Source organism: Leucoraja erinacea, chromosome 5, assembly GCF_028641065.1.
Source record: "Leucoraja erinacea ecotype New England chromosome 5, Leri_hhj_1, whole genome shotgun sequence".
NCBI lineage: Eukaryota > Metazoa > Chordata > Chondrichthyes > Rajiformes > Rajidae > Leucoraja > Leucoraja erinaceus.
In genome coordinates this window covers 77,703,802-77,719,168 of record NC_073381.1, presented here as the reverse complement: position 1 = coordinate 77,719,168, position 15,367 = coordinate 77,703,802, and the positions used below count along the sequence as shown (strand labels likewise).

General features: G+C 45.1%; 2 protein-coding genes across 3 annotated transcripts in view; one reads left to right on the top strand and one right to left on the bottom strand.

Moving 5' to 3' along the window:
• Nucleotides 1–11,083, bottom strand: part of LOC129697442 (midasin-like) — a 182,418-nt gene extending 171,335 nt beyond the window's left edge. Inside the window, 2 exon segments of the mRNA XM_055636025.1 lie at nucleotides 10,804–10,987; nucleotides 10,989–11,083. Coding sequence (XP_055492000.1) covers nucleotides 10,804–10,987; nucleotides 10,989–11,068 — 264 coding nt within the window. The 5' untranslated portion in view covers nucleotides 11,069–11,083.
• LOC129697441 (uncharacterized) overlaps nucleotides 1–14,128 on the top strand; it is a 28,627-nt gene extending 14,499 nt beyond the window's left edge. The window contains exons 1-2 of one of the 2 annotated variants that reach the window (XR_008723525.1): nucleotides 11,201–11,330; nucleotides 13,440–14,128. Coding sequence is in view for 1 of the 2 variants with exons in the window: in XM_055636024.1 (XP_055491999.1) it covers nucleotides 13,440–13,848 (409 nt within the window). In the remaining variant the exon portion in view is untranslated. Of the gene's footprint in view, nucleotides 1–11,200; nucleotides 11,331–13,439 lie in introns of those variants that run through there. The other variant, XM_055636024.1, reaches the window with a different exon arrangement.
• The last annotated feature ends 1,239 nt before the right edge of the window (nucleotides 14,129–15,367 follow it).

Genomic DNA, 15,367 nt, shown 5'->3' with positions numbered 1-15,367 from the left:
CCACATCTTCCCATCACCCCCATGTCTGCCTTCCGCAAAGACCGCTCCGTCCGCAACTCCCTTGTCAACTCTTCCCTTCCCTCCCGTACCACCCCCTCCCCGGGCACTTTCCGTTGCAACCGTAAGAAATGCAACACCTGTCTCTTTACCTCCCCCCTCGACTCCATTCAAGGACCCAAACAGTCGTTCCAGGTGCGACAAAGGTTCACCTGTATCTCCTCCAACCTCATCTACTGCATCCGCTGCTCTAGATGTCAGCTGATTTACATCGGTGAGACTAAGCGGAGGTTGGGCGATCGTTTTGCCAAACACCTCCGCTCAGTCCGCAAGAACCTACCTGAACTCCCGGTGGCTCAGCACTTCAACTCCCCCTCCCATTCCCAATCCGACCTCTCTGTCCCGGGTCTCCTCCATTGCCAGAGTGAGCAACACCGGAAATTGGAGGAACAGCACCTCATATTCCGCCTGGGTAGCCTGCGTCCGGCGGGCATGAACATTGAATTCTCCCAATTTTGCTAGCCCTTGCTGTCTCCTCCCCTTCCTTAACCCTCGAGCTGTCTCCTCCCATCCCCCTGCCCTCGGGCTCCTCCTCCTCCTTTTTTCCTTCCATCTCCATTTGTCTGTGAAAGCCTCCAGCACCCATTCATTTTGTACAGACTTTGGGGATTTCCACGTCAGCCAATAGTCAGGGTCTGTTGTCACAGAACTGGTCCAACATTCTCCAAACACGGCAGACATCAGTACCGAACACAACATGTTCAAATCCTCGGCAGAAAGCTGGAACGTCAAGTTAATTTATGAATATCTGAGCAAATAATCACTTTCCCATTGTGGACATTTCAATTGTGAAAGCGGTGCAGTGAAGAATTTTAACTCAAGCAAGGAGAGTCACATGGGTTGAATGGTTAACAGTACCTGCTGAGGATTCCACAAATAGAAGCTGTCTTCGGAATTAATTGTGTGCATGCGCCCATATTAGTAATAATTTACAAATACCCCAAAACCATTTTTTTTCAACTAATATCCTGGATGTCTCCGATAGTCTGTCATTTTTTACTAAAACAAGGGGGAACAGGTTTGCCTGCTGTCAAGGAACATTTCAGACGCCCTGTGGCGACAGACACAAAATGCTGGAGTAACTCAGTGGACCAGATAGCATCTCTGGAGAAATGTAATCGGTGACGTTTCGGGTCAAGACCCTTCTTCTTCAGGGGAAAGGGAACGAGAGATATCGACGGTACTTAGGACAAATGAAAGTAAGATATGCAAAAAGCAACAATAATCAAGAAAGTGTGGAGCCCGCGATGGTTCATTGTTGGCTGTGGGATAGGTGGAACTGACACAGACAGTGGAACTTAACAGGACGAGTAAAACCAGTACGATGACTCGGGTGGGAGAGGGACGGAGAGAGAGCGGATGGAAGGGTTTCTTGAAGTTAGAGTAATCAATTTTCATACCACTGGGTTGTAAGCTGCCCAATTTACATTTGGCCTCACTCTGACAATGGAGGAGGCCCAAGACAGAAAGGTTTGGATGGGAGGGGGAGTTAAAAGTGTTTGGCAACCGCAAGCCAAGGTGTTCAGCGAAATGATCGCAGAGTCTGCGCTTGGTCTACCAATATATAGGAGTCCACATCTGGAACAGCGGATACAGTAGATGAGGTTGGAGGAGGTGCAAGTGAACCTTTGTCTCACCTGAAAAGATTGTTGGGGTCTCTGGACAGAATCGAGGGAGGAGATATAGTGGCAGGTGATGCATCTCCTGCAGTTGCAGGGGAAGGTACCTGGGGAGGGGGTGGTTTGGGTGGGAGTTGATGAGTTAACCAGGGAGTTACAAAGGGAATGGTCTCTGCAGAAAGTAGAAAGGGCAGGGTATGTGAAGATGTGCCTTTTGGGGAGTGTTCTGGGCAACGCAGGTGACCATATTACATTGCACATGGCTCTGCTGCCTTACTGGGCCTTGCAGAATGAGCCCCTGATTGCTTATCCAGCAAGGATCCTTGTACACCAGTCACTAAAAGTAAGCAAGCAGGTACAGCAGGCAGTGAAGAAAGCTAATGGCATGTTAGCCCTCATTGCAAGAGGATTTCCCTGGTGAGGCCACACCTGGAGTACTAATGTGTGCAGTTTTGGGCTCCTAATTTGAGGAAGGACATTATTGCTATTGAGGCAGTGTAGCGTAGGTTCACCAGGTTAATTCCCGGAATGGTAGGACTGACATACGAGGAACGAATGGGTCGACGGGGCTTATATTCACTGGAATTTAGAAGGATGAGAGGTTACCTTATAGAAACATATAAAATTCTTAAGGGATTGCACAAAATGTTCCCCATGTTGGGGGAATCCAGAACCAGGGGTCACAATTTAAGAATAAGGGATAGGCCATTTAGGACTGAGATGAGAAAAAAAAAATTCACCTAGAGAGTCGTAAATCTGTGGAATTCTCTGCCACAGAGGCAGTGGAGGCCAATTCACTGGATGTTTTCAAGAGAGATTTAGCTCTTAGGGCTAAAGGAATCATGGGATAAAGGGGAAAAAGCAAGAACAGGATACTGATTTTGGATGATCAGCCATGATCATATTGAATGGCAGTGCTGGCTCAAAGGGCCGAATGGCCTACTCCTGCAACTATTTTTCTATGTTTCTGAGCCTGGCCTTCCAAATGCAAATTTATAAATGTTCCACCGTACCACAGCATCATGGAGACTGAAGCATTTTACTGGGTCAGCAAAACGCCATTATATCTAGGCATTGGAAAGAGGAATTTTAATGTTCTACTCACATCTCTCTGTATCAAGTACCAAAATCCCTGAAAGACCTTGTGCATTGGCTGGTGTTGATCTTATTCAGAATGATACTAATTGACGCAGTTCTGCACATACCTTTGACCTATCTGGTTTAATTCTGCTTCTGTGGATGATAATGAAAATTTGAAACTTTTTTTTAAATAACAGGGTATTATCCTTTAAATAAATAGAATATATGCAAGCCAATAAAATTACTTGCAAGAATTGAAATGGATTTCTTTTGTTTGCAAAAGTGTGAAGAACAATTAACTTTTACAGTATTTAAAAGGCAGCAAACATGTTTAGCCAATGAATCTACATGGAACATAGACACACATGTTTCATGTTAACAGAGATTTGTCAAAAGAGACCCCAAGCCATAAAATGAATACAGAATGATCAGGTCCATAAACAAGGACTGGAGTGATAGGGTAAATCTCTCGCAAAGCAACATTCAATTTTTACTTCAAATTCTTCAACTCAACTGAGATAATGTCAGGTGTTGGTACTTCCCCAGCTAGCGGCAAATGAAGAATTAAACACACTCACGTTTAATTTACTTCAGTTTAGAGATACAGCACTGAAACAGGCCCTTCGGTCTACTGAGTCGACCAGCAATCCCTGCACACTATCGTACACACACTAGGGCCAATTTACTATTTCACAGAAGCCAATTAACCTACAAACCCGTTAGTCTTTGGAGTGTGGGAGGGGGTCGGAGATCCCAGATAAAACACACGCAGGTCACAGTGAGAACGTACAAACTCCACACAGACTGGCACTGTATGACAGCGACTACTGCTGTCCCAACATGCCGCCCTTAAAATTGCCAAAGCCAACGAATAATGAGAAACAAAGAAACGTGCATTTTTTTTAAATTTTGTTATAAATCTCAATGAACAAATGTTCTGCACTGCATTCTGTTTTTTTGAGGTAATATGGGAAGCGAGTTTTGCAGTTAATGTTTTTGTTTTGCTTACCTGGGTATTAATGATAGGTCCAAGAGGTCAACCAACACTTTAAACTTGCAAAGTAATGACAAATATTCCACCGCAGGCCGCAGCTGAATATTGCTCTGCAATTGATTCAAACAATCCCCATCCAGTTCAAGTGGCCTTGGCTCAATGCTCTTGGAATTGGGAGAGTTGAGCAGACACCGAGATTTCATCACTGAAGTTAAAGAGCTTACCACACACCGTATTTCATCTGTAATGGCAGAGGTTTACAACATAGCAGTTTAATATCAACTAATTAGGAATCAGCAACTTGAAATAAACATTTATTGTTTCAATCATTGTTGGTCTCAATTGAACAAACTCTCTCTCAGCAGCCATAGCTCCATATTAATACCAGGCATCAAGGATCTCAAACATTTCTGACCCATGCTTTATAGTTTAGTTAGGGATACAGCACAAAAACAGGCTGTACAGCCCACCAAGTCCGATGCTACCAGTAATCCCCACACTATAACACTATCCCACACACGAGGGACAATTTATAATTTTACCAAGCAAATTAACTTACAAACCTGTACGTCATTTGGAATGTGGGAGGAAACTGGAGCTCTTGGGAAAAACCCACGCAGGTCACGGGGAGAACGCACAAACTCCGTACAGACAACACCCGTAGTCAGGATCGAACCTGGGTCTCTGATGCTGTAAGGAGCAACTCTACCGCGGCGCCACCGTGCCACCCTTTTATTTGCCCATTTACAATTCTGCATTTATGTTCACTGTTTTGTGAAATACCTTGACCATTGGGTCTTAGCTGCACTATGTATAGTGAAACATTATTCATGAACAAACCAGCTTGGTTACAGTTTGGTCACTCAAGGGAAATTTATGGACAAATAAATGAACTGGTTTGTCATATCTTGAATTCCTCAACCCAATTAATAACAAAAAGCAAAAAAAGTGAGAAACTATGGAAAAAGTAGTTGGCATCTGACGTCTGGAATCCTTCATTATTTTGTTTTAAATTCAGATTTACAGTATCTGAAATACTGCAGTTTGAATTTTAACACAACATATTGACAATATTTCCAGATCAGTCCTTGTGAATAGAAATAATATGCAAGTTTAAGGAACTAAAAAAAGAAAAAGCATCAATTTATCTAATGGGATTCAAGCTTAAATGCAGGTTTCAAATATTCAAGAATTAAAGAATCAAAAAGAGAATTTGAATCAAGAAGCAAACTTGCAAAATACTTTAAGAATTAAGGAGAGTGAAAAGGAATTAGTAGAATAATTGAGAGCCGGTTGGTCATTTGAAGGAACCTTTGGAAGAGACTGGATGCTTCCATGAGTAACATAGAAAAATAGGTGCAGGTGTAGGCTATTCGGCCCTTCAAGCCAGCACCTCCATTCAATATGATCATGGCTGATCATTTAAAATCAGCACCCCATTCCTGCTTTTTCCCCATATTCCTTGATTCCTTCAGCCCTAAGAGTTAAATCTAACTTGCTCTTGAAAACATCCAATGAATTGGCCTCCACTGCCTTCTGTGGCAGAGAACTCCACAGATTCACAACTCTCTGGGTGAAGATTTTCCTCATCTCAGTCCTAAATGGCCAACCCCTTATTCTTAAACTGTGACCCCTGGTTCTAGACTCCCCCAACATCGGGAACATTTTTCCTGCATCTCGCCTGTCCAATCCTTTAAGAATGTTATGTTTTTATAAGATTCCCTCTCATCCTTCTAAATTCCAGTTAATACAAGCCCAGTCGACCCATTCTTTCATCACGTCAGTCCTGCCATCCCGGGTATTAACCTGGTGAACCTACACTGCACTCCCTCAATAGCAAGAATGTCCTTCTTCAAATTAGGAGCCCAAAATTGCACACAATACTCTTGGTGCAGTCTCACCAGGGCCCAGTACAACTGTAGTAGGACCTCCTTGCCCCATGGAACTAACAAGTTACATGATAAGTGGAAGACTTGTAGCAGTTTAAATAAAGGTATGCATTCAACTAGATACAACATTAAGTGCTCAAGTTTGTGCTAAAGGGACTGGTGCTTTTATGTTGACAGTCTACCAACACTCATTTGAGGGCACATGAAAGATCACCTGGATGCTACAAAGGTAAATAAGACCCCAACTAGTAACGATTCATTTAATAAAACACAGGAAGCGAAAAATCATCTTAACGGATTTAGTTGAGTTTAGGGATATAGCATGGAAACAGGCCCTTCGGTCCACCAAGTCCACACTGACCATCAAACACCCGTTTACACTAATTCTATGTTATCCCATTTTCGGATCCCTCCCATCACACAAGGGCCAATTTACAGAGGCCAATTAGCCTACAAACCTGCACGTGTTTGGGATGTGGGAGCAGATGGAGGAAAGCCACAGGGTTATAGGAAGAACATGCAACTTCCACACACATAGCACCCGAGGTCAGAATCAGACCCAGTCTCTGGTGCTGTGAGGCAGCAGCTGATCTTTTGAGTTCTGTAACTTCACTCGTTAAAGTGCAGCTAATTATTTAACAAGTTAATGTACAATGCAGATCTTTACACGCAAACTAGTAAAAAAAAGAGGGATGACTTACAAAATGACATCAGGGCTGATATCAATAAGCTTGCTCATTGCTACACATAACCGCTCGTGCAGGTCATGATTGAACACGGGCCCTTTGATCGCCTTCACGTTGCGTTCAAGAAGATCCAACAGCAGAGGCCTGAGATGGTGTCCGATCAGCAGTGTGCATTCCTTATCCAGCAACAGCTGAGCCAAGACATTGAGGATATACTGTCGATCCTGCTTGTTCCAAATCTGATTGAAAAACAAAATATTTCTTGTTAGTCGTCGGTATTGTGTATTGTACAAGGTGATCCTCAGGAAAAACACAAACCCAATATACTGCCAATCTACTGCCATACATCTAATCCCATTCTTCTCTCTCATTGGGCATCGGCCATAAGAACTAGTGCGCGGATTGGAATTAGAAAATAGCACCAAAACATGGCGCCTCTTGTAGACTATTTCTGTACAATGTGCTTAGGTTTGACAATACTTTACTGGACTGTGAGTAAGAATAAAATGTTACTGCGTATTTTCACATGTGACAATAAAAGCAGCATCATCATTCTTTCAAAGTTAAACAATTGCCTGAGTATTCCAATATTTTCAGTATTGGATATGATGAGTCAAGAGTGTTTAATTGTCATATGTACCGAAACAGAACAATGAAATTAGTTTAATTTATTATTATTATGGTCACGTGTGCCTTTTTGTTGTTTTGTTGCGTGCTAATGGGAGAGGGGAGATGTGGGAGTGACAGGTGGCCCTGTCGAGGCAGCATTATACCAGTGCCCAAGAAGAGCAAGGTGACATGCCTCAATGACTATCGACCAATGGCACTAACGCTGGTGGTGATGAAGTGCTTTGAGAGGTTGATCATGGAGCAAATCAACTCCTACCTCGCCAAAAACCTGGACCCACTGCAGTTCGCATACCGCCACAACAGATCAACGGTGGATGCGATCTCGCTGGCCCTCCACTCCGCCCTGGACCACTTGGACATCAAAAACTCGTATGTCAGGCTGTTATTCATCAATTACAGCTCAGCATTTAACACAATCATCCCCTCCAAGCTGGTTACCAAACTCGCAGAACTGGGTCTCTGTGCATCCCTTTGCAATTGGATCCTCGATTTCCTCATTCACAGACCACAGTCTGTTCGTATTGGTGGAAATGTGTCAGCCTCGATAACAATCAGCACGGGAGCACCTCAAGGCTTCGTGCTCAGCCCCCTGCTGTACTCACTCTATACTCATGACTGCGTAGCCGGTCATAGTGCGAACTCCATCATCAAGTTCGCTGACGACACCACTGTTGTGGGACGTATCACTGATGGGGATGAGTCAGAGTATAGAAGAGAGATCGAGCAACTGTCCATATGGTGCCAGCACAATAACCTGGCCCTCAACACCAGCAAAACCAAGGAACTGATTGTGGACTTTGGAAGGAGTAGGATGGGGACCCACAGCCCCGTTTATATCAACGGGGCTGTGGGTCAATGGTTGAAAGTGTCAAGAGCTTCAAATACCTGGGCGTGCACATCTCTGAAGATCTTTCCTGGTCCGAGAACACTAATGCAATTATCAAGAAAGCTCATCAGCGCCTCTACTTCCTGAGAAGACTACGGAGAGTCGGTTTGTCAAGGAGGACTCTCTCTAACTTCTACAGGTGCACAGTAGAGAGCATGCTGACCGGTTGCATCGTGGCTTGGTTCAGCAATTTGAGCGCCCTGGAAAGGAAAAGACTACAAAGAGTAGTAAACACTGCCCAGGTCTGTGGGTCCGTGGTGCTTTCCCAGCCTCACATGCTGCTCCCTGTCTGTCAGGAAGCTGGTGATCCACCAACAGAGGGGTTCAGGCACAGTCAACTCGGAAATTTTGGAGTGTAGTAGCTCTGGCACAATGGTGTTGAATGCAGAGCTAAAATCAACAACCATCCTCGCATAGGATGGCTCACCTGGCGGTCTAGGTGCTGTAGGATGAAGTGCATGCCCAGGTTGACTGCATCATCCACAGATCTATTAGCCCCAATATGTAAACTGCAGAGGGTCCAGCAGGGGGTTTGTGATATTTTTCAGCTTGGCCAGCATAAGCCTTTCGAGTGTCTTCATGACTACAGAGGTCAGTGCGACAGGCCTGCAGTCATTAAGACCAGTAATCCTTGCCTTTTTTGGGTACAGGGACAATAGTGGAGACTTTGAAGCAGGCAGGGACAGTACATGTTTGCAGGGACTGGTTAAAAATACCAGCTGTTTGGCACAGAGCTTAAGAGTAGAGCGAGAAACATTGTCAGGTCCTTGAGATTTCTGGCTTTTTTGTCCTCTGAAAAGCCTCTCCACCTCTATTTTTATTGTTGATATTTGATAAGTGATGTTTTGCAGCACAGAGGGTGTGGGTAATTGGGTGTGAAGTGGTGATTGGAGTAAGTAGGTGTAGAAAGTGAGTGGGTGTAGAAAGGCCCCATTCTTTGTGGACCGAGGTCAGGCTGTGAGTGGGTGTTAAGTGACAGTCTTTTCATACTGGAGTCTTTGCCTTAAGTAGGTGTGAAGTGGTGAAAGGGAAGAAGTGGGTGCAGGGTCCATTCTTTGTAGACTGGGGTCTGGCTGTGTTGGTTGCGAAGGGGGGGAAGGGGGTACCAGGGTTACGTTTCTGATGTTCAAACCTGCAGTAAAACTCATTCAGGTCATTGGTCATCTGATGATTGTCCAAAGAGCGGGGGGCTTTCCTCTTGTAGCTGGTAATTTCTTGCAAGCCCTTCCAAACTGAAGAAGAGTCACTAGCTGAGAACAGCTCTGATTCCTCTTCTCAGCTTGTACTTGGCCTGCCTGTAGAGGTCTGCATCCCCACCCCTGTAGGCCTCCTCTTTAGACCATCGGAGCTGTCCGAGTTCTGCAGTGAACCAGGGCTTGTTGTTGTTGAACCATGTCCGGGTCATAGTTGGAATGCAACTGTCTGCCACAGAGGGTAGTCGCGGCCACACACAGTTCATTGGCTATATTTAAGGGGGAGTTAGATGTGGCCCTTGTGGCTAAAGGGATCAGGGGGTATGGAGAGAAGGCAGGTACGGGATACTGAGTTGGATGATCAGCCATGATCATATTGAATGGCGGTGCAGGCTCGAAGGGCCGAATGGCCTACTCCTGCACCTAATTTCTATGTTTCTATGTTTCTATACAGTGTCCGTATACTCATCGACGCTTGTGGTTGCTTCCCTGAACACTTTCCAATTCGTGCAGTCAAAGCAGGATTGCAGGTTCTTGATGCCCTCGCTTGTTCACATTTTCATTGTTCTGACCACAGGCTTAGCAGCTTTTAGTTACTGCCTGTAGGTCGGAATAAGGTGAACTAGACAATGATCAGAGAGACCCAGACCCGCCCAGGGAATAGAGTGATATGCGTTCTTGATTGCCGTGTAGCAGTGATCGAGTGTTCTCTCCCCTCTGGTGGGGCATGTAACACGAAGTCTGTATTTTGGAAGGTCACGGCCGAGGTTAGCCTTAGACTATGGAGTCCAGGAAGTCACTCTCTACTCTCATAATCTGGTCAGCGAGTTCCGTTTGCACCTCACGTACGTGAGAGACAGAGGGGCAGGGACAGAGGGGCAGGGACAGACGGAGGGAGAGGGACAGACGGAGGGAGAGGGACAGACGGAGGGAGAGGGACAGAGACGGGAGAGGGAGAGGGACAGAGACGGAGGGAGAGGGACAGAGAGACACAGGGAGAGGGACAGAGACACAGGGAGAGGGACAGAGACACAGGGAGAGGGACAGAGACACAGGGAGAGGGACAGAGACAGGGAGAGGGACAGAGACACAGGGAGAGGGACAGAGACAGGGGAGGGAGAGGGACAGACAGAGACACAGGGAGAGGGACAGAGACACAGGGAGAGGGACAGAGACACAGGGAGAGGGACAGAGACACGGGGAGAGGGACAGAGACACGGGGAGAGGGACAGAGACACGGGGAGGGAGAGGGACAGAGACACGGGGAGAGGGACAGAGACACGGGGAGAGGGACAGAGGGGGGAGAGGGACAGAGACACGGGGAGAGGGAGAGACGAGGGGGAGGGGACAGAGACACGGGGAGAGGGACAGAGACACGGGGAGAGGGACAGAGACACGGGGTGAGGGACAGAGTCACAGGGAGAGGGACAGAGACACGGGGAGAGGGACAGAGACACGGGGAGAGGGACAGGCAGAGGGACAGGGACACAGGGAGAGGGACAGGCAGAGGGACAGGGACACAGGGAGAGGGACAGAGACACGGGGAGAGGGACAGAGACAGAGACACGGGGAGGGGGAGAGAGGAGGAAGGAAGGTCAGCGCTCCTCAGGCAATACGAGCACGTTGCAAAACAATTTGTCCAAATCATAATCAGGTACAATCCACAATGTGAAGCAGACAACCCGTGCGGTCAAGTCCACCCGGTGCCTCACACTTCATACCCTCTCTGCCCCCTTTGCCTGGGCGACGCGTCCCGGCATTTTCTTTACCTGCTTGGCCAAGTACTTGCTCAGCTCGCTGCGGCTCCTCTCGTTCAACTTGGCGACGAGGGGGAGGGCCGCCAGCTGCAGGGCCTGGTCGCCCATGGTGTTAGCGGACTGTGGGCTGGAGCTGGAGCCGGTGGAGAGAGGGAGAGGGAGGGAGAGGGAGGGAGAGGAGCTGTCAGTCAGTCAGGCCGCCGCCGCCAGCAACATGCGGGCCCCGCCGCTGTACACACACACGTGGAACACAGCGAGTAGAACACTTCCGGGGCATCAGCTGGACCCTGTCCCGGGATGCCCTTTAAACACCTCGGCTTTGCTGCAGACCAAAGGCACCGGGATCTTTGCTGCAGACTCACACACCAGCCGACACAACTATTTCAAAATGCAATGCAATTTTACCCCAATGCATCACCGGCTACCAACCCAGAGCTATAAGTAAGCCTAATATTATCCACATGTGTGTCAGAAGGAACTGCAGATGCCGGTTTACACCGAAGATAACCACAATATGCTGGAATAACTCTGTGGGACAGGTAACATCTCTGGAGAGAAGGAACGGGTGACGTTTCGTGTCGAGACCCTTCCTCAGACATTGTCTATTCCACATTTGTGTAACGCGTCTTCATTATAAGTATTCAAGAAGGAACTGCAGATGCTGGAAAATCGAAGGTGCACAAAAATGCTGGAGAAACTCAGCGGGTCTGAAGAAGGGTTTCGGCCCGAAACGTTACCTATTTCCTTCGTTCCATAGATGCTGCTGCACCCGCTGAATTTCTCCAGCATTTTTGTGTACCTTCATTATAAGTAACTCATCCGTTGCAGCTCAAAAAATCTGCACTCTCTCCCTAAAACTTGCAGGGATAGCAAAACAGTTTTTTTTTCTTTGTTAAGATTTAAATAAAAAATTGAGGACTTGTGCACAAGGTAAATTTGGAAGTACAGCCAGAATAGTTAAGAAGTGAGTTATTCAGGCACAGAGGGTGGGAAATGCCTTCTTTGAAATATTAAAATAATTGTAATACTGCATTAGTGTGCACAAAACAGATACCCAAAGTGCAATAGGAAACCAGCTGGAGGACTGTACTGGAGCAAGGCCAAGCATTTAAAGTAATAGAGTCATACGCACAACTTGCCCATACTGACCAAATACCCCATCTATGCTGGTCCCATTTGCCCACGTTTAACATATCCCTCTAAATCTTTCCTATCCATGTACCTGTTCAAGTGTCTTTTAAATGATGTTATAATATCTGCCTCATCAGGCAAATCATTATCTATACCCACCCCCCTATGTGTGGAATAAAATGGCCCTAAGGTCTGTATTAAATTTTGCCCCTCTCGCCTTAAATATATGTCCTCTTGTTTTTGATTCCTCTACCCTGGCTAAAATACTCTGTGTATTCACCCTGTCTATTATCCTGATTTTATGCATTTGGAAGTATTAGGGCAAGCCTTATAGGCCATAACTTATGTCCATGCCATGTAGAGTGAGATCTCAGCTCTTCCTCTGCTATTGGTGCTCATCTTCAATTTCAAATTGCATTTCAGTTCCATTTTACCAAGCTTTAGACGCATGATATAGGCAGGCCGGACCATCAGAGCGAGGGAACAACTCATAGCCCTGCAACTTAATCTGTCCATGACGGCCATTACAGATGCATCAAATGAGCCAACAGTGTGTTCATTTGGACTGACTACCTGTCACTCCATTGAGCTTAAACTCTTTCTGGCAACCATGTCCATCGCATGTGTATACGGCTTTCTGCAACACAAGAGAGCCTGGAGCACCATTGGTGTTGCGAATAACATTTTAAGTTTTCATTTTTAGTTTAAATCTGAAATACTTAGTTTACAAAAACTACCCTCATTTACCTGCACATAATCCACATCCCTCTATTCCCCACACTTCCATGTGCTATCCAAAACACCCCTGAAGAAGGGTCTCGACCTGAAATTTCACCCATTCCTTCTCTCCGGAGATGCTGCCTGACCTGCTGAGTTACACCAGCATATTGTGTCTATCCTCTTTAAAAGCCATTCTGTTGATTTACTATTCATTTCGGGACTTCGGGCTTTTGTTCAGCATGATATTGTTTATTTATTTATTTATTTTGTTTATTGTGTTATTTATTGACTACTGTGTTTACAGACATATAAGAATTTAATTGTACATTTTGGTACACATGACAATTAAACACCAGAAATAAAGAACAGCAGCTGTTGATTTACCAAAATACAGACACAATGTGCTGCAGTAACTCATGGGTAACTCATTGGTTGACTTGGGTGAGCTGCTGGGTGGTTGGAATCTGAAGAAGGTTCCAACCTGAAACATCACCTATCCGTGTTGACAATTAAACACTCTTGACTTCCCATTCCCCCTTGTCCTCTCCTCTGGTGTATCTGCTCCTTTCCTTTTCTATAGAATCAAGGTACTTCAAATGCTGGTTTACACCAAAGGAATAAAGTGCTTGAGATTAGTTGAAGTGTGAAGAAACTTTGAGTTTGAAGAAGGGCCCAGACCCAAAATGTCACCTATCCACATTCTCCAGAGATGCTGCCTGACCTACTGAATTACTCCGGCATTTTGTGTTTTTCCTTGGTACAGCAACACTTGCGGTTACTTGTTTCTATTTCCCCAGGAACAACACTGGGATTGTCAAACGGGCCCATCAGCGACTGCACTACCTGAGGAAACTCAAACAGGCCTCACTCCCCACCAACATCCTCAGGACTTTTTACAGGGGCACGGTGGAGTCTGTACTCACGTACTGCATTAACATGTGGTACTCCAACTGCAACTGCTCAGACAGGAAGGATCTGCAGAGGGTAGTGAGGGGAGCAGAGAGGATCATTGGCGTCTCCCTACCCTCGGTACAGGAACTGTTCCAGAGCCGCTGCCTGAAAAAAAGCACTGAGCATAGCAAAGGACAGACTGCACCCCTTCCACACACATCTGTATCTCCTGCCAGATACCGTAAGCATCAAAGCCCGGACAACCAGGCTGCTAAACTGTCACTCCACCTGATTCTGCTGCTTTTTTTGCACTGACAATTTAATAACAACTCTGACACTGGCCACTTAAATCAGCTGCCCTGGACAATTTATGACTGTTTTTACTTGTATTTTAATGTTGCTTTTTTTTACCTGCACTTTTTAACGATTCGTATTGTTTTTATCAGGATTGGTTGTTTTTATTTATGTGTGAAGTTAAAATTAAGTTTATGTGCGATGCTCTGGTATTCCCTGCCAAACTTCTTCTCATTTAGCATTGTACAACTGTTGCTTTGCATGATGACAATAAAGGTTGATTGATTATTTTACATATAAACGTGCTTCTTAGGATTACCTTAATCCAAATTTTACGTTGCCAAAAGGTGACTTAGGCCCCATACGAACCGGCAGTATTTTTCCTGCCGATATGGGGTTTAAATTCACCGCAACCGCAACGTTCCAATCGATCCCGTTCCACAAAATCCTACTCGCAAGATGATTTAAATGCCCATTAATTTGCGGGAATTAAACATAGAAACATAGAAAATAGTTGCAGGAGTAGGCCATTCGGCCCTTCGAGCCTGCACCGCCATTCAATATGATCATGGCTGATCATCCAACTCAGTATCCTGTACCTGCCTTCTCTAAATACCCCCTGATCCCTTTCGCCACAAGGGCCACATCTAACTCCCTCTTAAATATAGCCAATGAACTGGCCTCAACTACCTTCTGTGGCAGAGAATTCCAGAGATTCACCACTCTCTGTGTGAAAAATGTTTTCCTCATCTCGGTCCTAAAAGATTTCCCCCGTATCCTTAAACTGTGGCCCCTTGTTCTGGACTTCCCCAACATCGGGAACAATCTTCCTGCATCTAGCCTGTCCAAACCCTTAAGAATTTTGTAAGTTTCTATAAGATCCCCCTTCAATCTTCTAAATTCTAGCGAGTACAAACCGAGTCTATCCAGTCTTTCTTCAAATGACACTAAATTCCTTCTATTTGGCCTATAAATTCATGACAATGAGATTTAAAAATCATGTTATATTGTGAATTTGTGTGTGAATGTTATTTGGACATTTAGGCTATTTAAAAATGTTAATATTTTCTTAAGAAATGGATAGATGGTTAGATCTAGTAATTGAATTTTGTCATTAGCTACAAATAGGTAACTAACTAATTATATGCTTTAATTTCAGGTAATCCAGGGAAGATTGTTTCATATTTGTTTCAGAATGCTTCAATCTATAATAACTGAAAGTGTATTTCAGTTCTCATAATTTTTAAAGAAAGTTATGGGCTTATGACTGTCCTCCATCACAGTTTTTGTGTTAAGTCAATGGAAAAGCAATAGGGAATACGATGCTAATTTCCGAATATGAAAATGGCCACAACTTTTTAAATACTGAAGATAATAAAGTGAATTAGGTGTCAAATTAAACTTCTTTTTTATGCTTTACCTGATGGGATAAATTGCAGACTTAATTTTTAAAATATCAAAATGTTGTAACATTGCTATCTTTATTCAGCAATCACTGTTTTTTATAATTAAAGGTACCTGGTCTGTCCCGAGGCTCAGG